General features: G+C 37.7%; 1 protein-coding gene across 1 annotated transcript in view; it reads right to left on the reverse strand.

Annotated features, from left to right (window-relative positions):
- Positions 1–2,292: 2,292 nt before the first annotated feature.
- Positions 2,293–3,773, reverse strand: part of UBTD2 (ubiquitin domain containing 2) — a 118,477-nt gene continuing 116,996 nt past the window's right edge. Inside the window, exon 3 of the mRNA XM_007939774.2 lies at positions 2,293–2,690. Coding sequence (XP_007937965.1) covers positions 2,293–2,690 — 398 coding nt within the window. The remainder of the gene's footprint in view (positions 2,691–3,773) is intronic.

Consider the following 3,773-nt stretch of genomic DNA (forward strand, 5'->3'; position numbering starts at 1 on the left):
ATAAATGACCATGTGGGGTTTGGTACAGCAGAGCCTAAGTTTGGTGATCATGAACTTGTTATTTAATGAGCTGAGGTTTTTAAAAGCAGGAAAACCTTCATACTTCTTAATGAATGAGGCAGACTTCCCTTATGTAGAGAGTAACAATAATTAAAAACCCACAATAAAGGCAAAGACAAAGAGAAAAATTGAACTTTTTTCTTTTTCTTTTTTTTTTTTTAAGAAAAAGCACAAAAACCCTACATACTAAAATTATGCACATCAAGTATTGGTCCATTCTTACATCAATCTATTTACAGTTAAACAGCACCATGGTATTCTCACCTAGGTTAGTTAAACATGCCTGGAGAGTTTATTATTCCAGGTATATGTTCTTTTAAAATAAGATAAACTCTTAAGACAGCTCAAATCCTTGACAAACAAAAAGGACCTTTTATCAACTACAGATTATTGATGACATCACCAAATTTACTTAATAGGTTTGAACATTTTTTTTCCAGTTGATAAACTTTGAGATGTTGCTGCTCAAAGTGGCAGAAAAATGAACAAAAGAAACTTTGTGAGGACAGAGGCGTTATACTTAGATAACCTCCAAATATAAAATTCTCCTTTGGAATTAATGCTGCTGTCTCCTCTTGAATCCAGACTCAATCATCAACAAACTTAAGTCAAATGTAGCCACAATCTTAAAAATGATTGCATAAAAAGGGAAGTAGTTAAAGCTCTTAGAAACATGATAAATTACAATTATAAGATATATCTAATCAGGCTATAGGAAATATAATACCATTTTAAATGTTATGCTTAAACTAATTAGTAGTTTCATTTTGCCAATGAAATTGGTAATAGTGCTTCACATCCAAATAGGTATGGAGGTCTCATACTGTCCATCTGAGAATGGCAAAAGTACCTCTTCGCCTCCTCTCTTCCATCTCATGCGTTCTCAAGTATAAAATTATCATGTTAGCCCCTTCTCATGTACAGAATCAACCTTTTTTTTTTAAAAAAAAAAAAAAAAAAAGACTCCAAATTAAGCTAATTCTTAGCTTTACTCCTGTTACAGTATGGAAGAATCAAGTTACCTCCCAGTTTCTCAGTACTCTAATCCAATTTGCAGATGGTTCTTAATTTACCTCTTTGCCAGGAAAGATGAAAGGAGGAAAATTGTCATTCACCAAGACCAGGGGTAACAGTGAACTGAAAAGCACTAAGGCATAAAGCATGTTTCATCATTTGGTCTCACTGCTGATGTTTAAGTGACCTCAGTAAACCTTTTGCACTTGTGAATTTTAAGCTGAAATTTTCTGTGAAAGACTGAAAATAGGCACAATTCTCACAGGCATAGACAGAATGGGTTTTCTTTATACCCATCCTGCAAAATGGGAGAGAAGAGAGATTATTATTCTGTAGTGGAAACAGTTGTCCTTGACTGACTGTTTCCTGGCCCAGGGACTATGTATTTGGAGTCACAGTTAGCTATGAAAAGTTCTAAGAAGAGTAGGTAGATCAATGAAGGTATTATATGCTAGTGACCTCCTAAGCCTGGATATGAAAACAGCTGTTATACAGACATTTCAAAATACTCATGCAGCAAAAGGACAAGAGACTTTTCACCTGTGTATCAGCTGAAAATCAGAGATCTGACTGCATTGACTACATTATTGCCTAGTGTTCCAGAAGGGTGGCTGCCATCAACAGGATGGAAGGCACCAAAATTTAGTGTGAATGTCAACAGATAGGGATGGAAACAGCAATACTGCAACACAATTTGTCAGTCTCTACTCCTTTATGGCTAAATATTAATTAAAACAGACTAGAAGCAAAGCTCAAATACTGCTCTTCCAGTTTCCATAAAAAACCCTCAAATTTTAACTGTCATCGATGATTTCCAGAAATTGTATTAACTTGATTTATTAAAAAAATATTTTGTATTCAAAAGGTGCTAGGTGCTGTTCTTCATGGATGCGATGTGTGTACAGTCCAAATCATTTAAACACAGCCATTACATAGTGCTGGGTGTTTTAAAATAAATGGCTATCTTATTTCTTACCTGCCTTTCAAATAAGAAATTGTAATTACATGAGTCTCAAAGCCTGGCTCTTTGTGTTTTATTAATTATTTTTGTTGTTCTCCATCACAGATGGAAATTTTCACTGGTCATTCCTCAGAACTAAATCCATTCATAGGGAATTCAGAGCAGTGAAAATAAATTTCACGCTATAGAGTAGGAAAAAACAACATTAATAATGAAGAAGAGTGGGAGAGATCGGAGGACCAGCCAACAGGACCAGTTCAGTTCTCAACTGGTGTTGGGTTCTGCAAAGGTTGGCTCACTATAACCTGTACAACGTAGTCCTTTGGGATCTTCAGTTCTTCCAACTTCATTTTGTCGGTCAGAGGTCTGCCAGAGAAGAACCAACGCTGACTACTTGGTTCCACTCCTTCTGTTGCGTGTAACCGCCTCTTCATGTGGAAAACTGTGTCTGTACTGCGGACCACTAGTTTGAGGTCTTTGCCTGTGGAAAGGCGTAAACGGAGCTGACATTCATAACCAGAGTTGGGTGGTGGCTCAGGAATATCCAGAGTCTCTATGTCACTCTTTTCTTCTATCATGTTGATTGGTGGTGCCAAGCAATAGACTGGAAGCTGATATCTGTTTCCCAGTTCATCATAGCACTCTGTAAGTGCACCTTCAGAAAGAGACATGAATAAAGAGTTTAATCTAAAAGAATACATTATTGTCTACATCCTGCAAACTGTTAAGCCTCTCTTAGTAGTATGTCATTGTAGAGAAACATTGTAAAATGACGCCAATCACTGTCAGCTGGTCATCAAGGAGGATCATCAAAGCCCATGTCAAATTATTTGATGGTTTATCTAATTTGAAGTTAACTAGGACCCTAGCTCCTTCCTCCCCACCCCTACCACTTCTAAGTCATTTTATACTTAATTCATATTTTCATTAAAAAATAATCACAGGAAATAAAAGTATGAAAAATTAAAATTTACTAATATTATTAATGCTTGGGTGGTGCAAGACTGAGCAGCATTTTGTTCTGTTGTACACAGGGTTGCTATAAGTTGGAACTGACTTGAAGGCACCTAACAACATTAATGCATAGACTAAATCAAAGGGAGGTTCAAACTACATTGGGGTATCTCTTTAAGAAATGAATCAGCTACCTTTTTCTTAGGAGCTCTGGTAGCATAGAGGCTACAGCAGTTTACTGCTCACCAGAAGGCTGGCGGTTCAAACCCACCAGCCACTCCTCGGAAGGAAGACTGGGCAATCCTACTTCCGTAGTGATACTGCCTTGGAAACCCAAGGAGGGGTCGCTATGAGTTGGGGCCGACTTGACGGCACGTAACAACAACAACCTTTTTCTTTTTGCAAAAAATGGATCTCTAAGCCCAATTCACAACAGAATGTTCCAGAGCAGTTTTCTTAAGTGCCTGGACTTCCTACACTGAAGTACTTGGCCAGAGGGCCTTACTCCAAAACTACAGGTGACAAGCTTACCAGCTACCTCAGACTCAGGGCTTATATATGAATCTCATTAGCACCATCACCACAGAAATGACTAAGTTTTTTTTTTTTTTTTTTAAATCCCAATCAATCAATCTGTTACAGAGAAAACCAAAAAAACCAAACCCACTGCTGTCATATGCATTCCGACGCACAGCGAATCCCACTGGGTTTCCGAGGCAGTAAATCTTTACAGAAGTAGATTGCCCAGTCTTGCTTCCGCAGAGTGGCTAGTGGGTTTGAACCA

Source organism: Orycteropus afer, unplaced genomic scaffold (genome assembly GCF_000298275.1).
Source record: "Orycteropus afer afer isolate SDZICR_OR568_19922 unplaced genomic scaffold, OryAfe1.0 scaffold00062, whole genome shotgun sequence".
In the NCBI taxonomy this organism is placed as follows: domain Eukaryota; kingdom Metazoa; phylum Chordata; class Mammalia; order Tubulidentata; family Orycteropodidae; genus Orycteropus; species Orycteropus afer.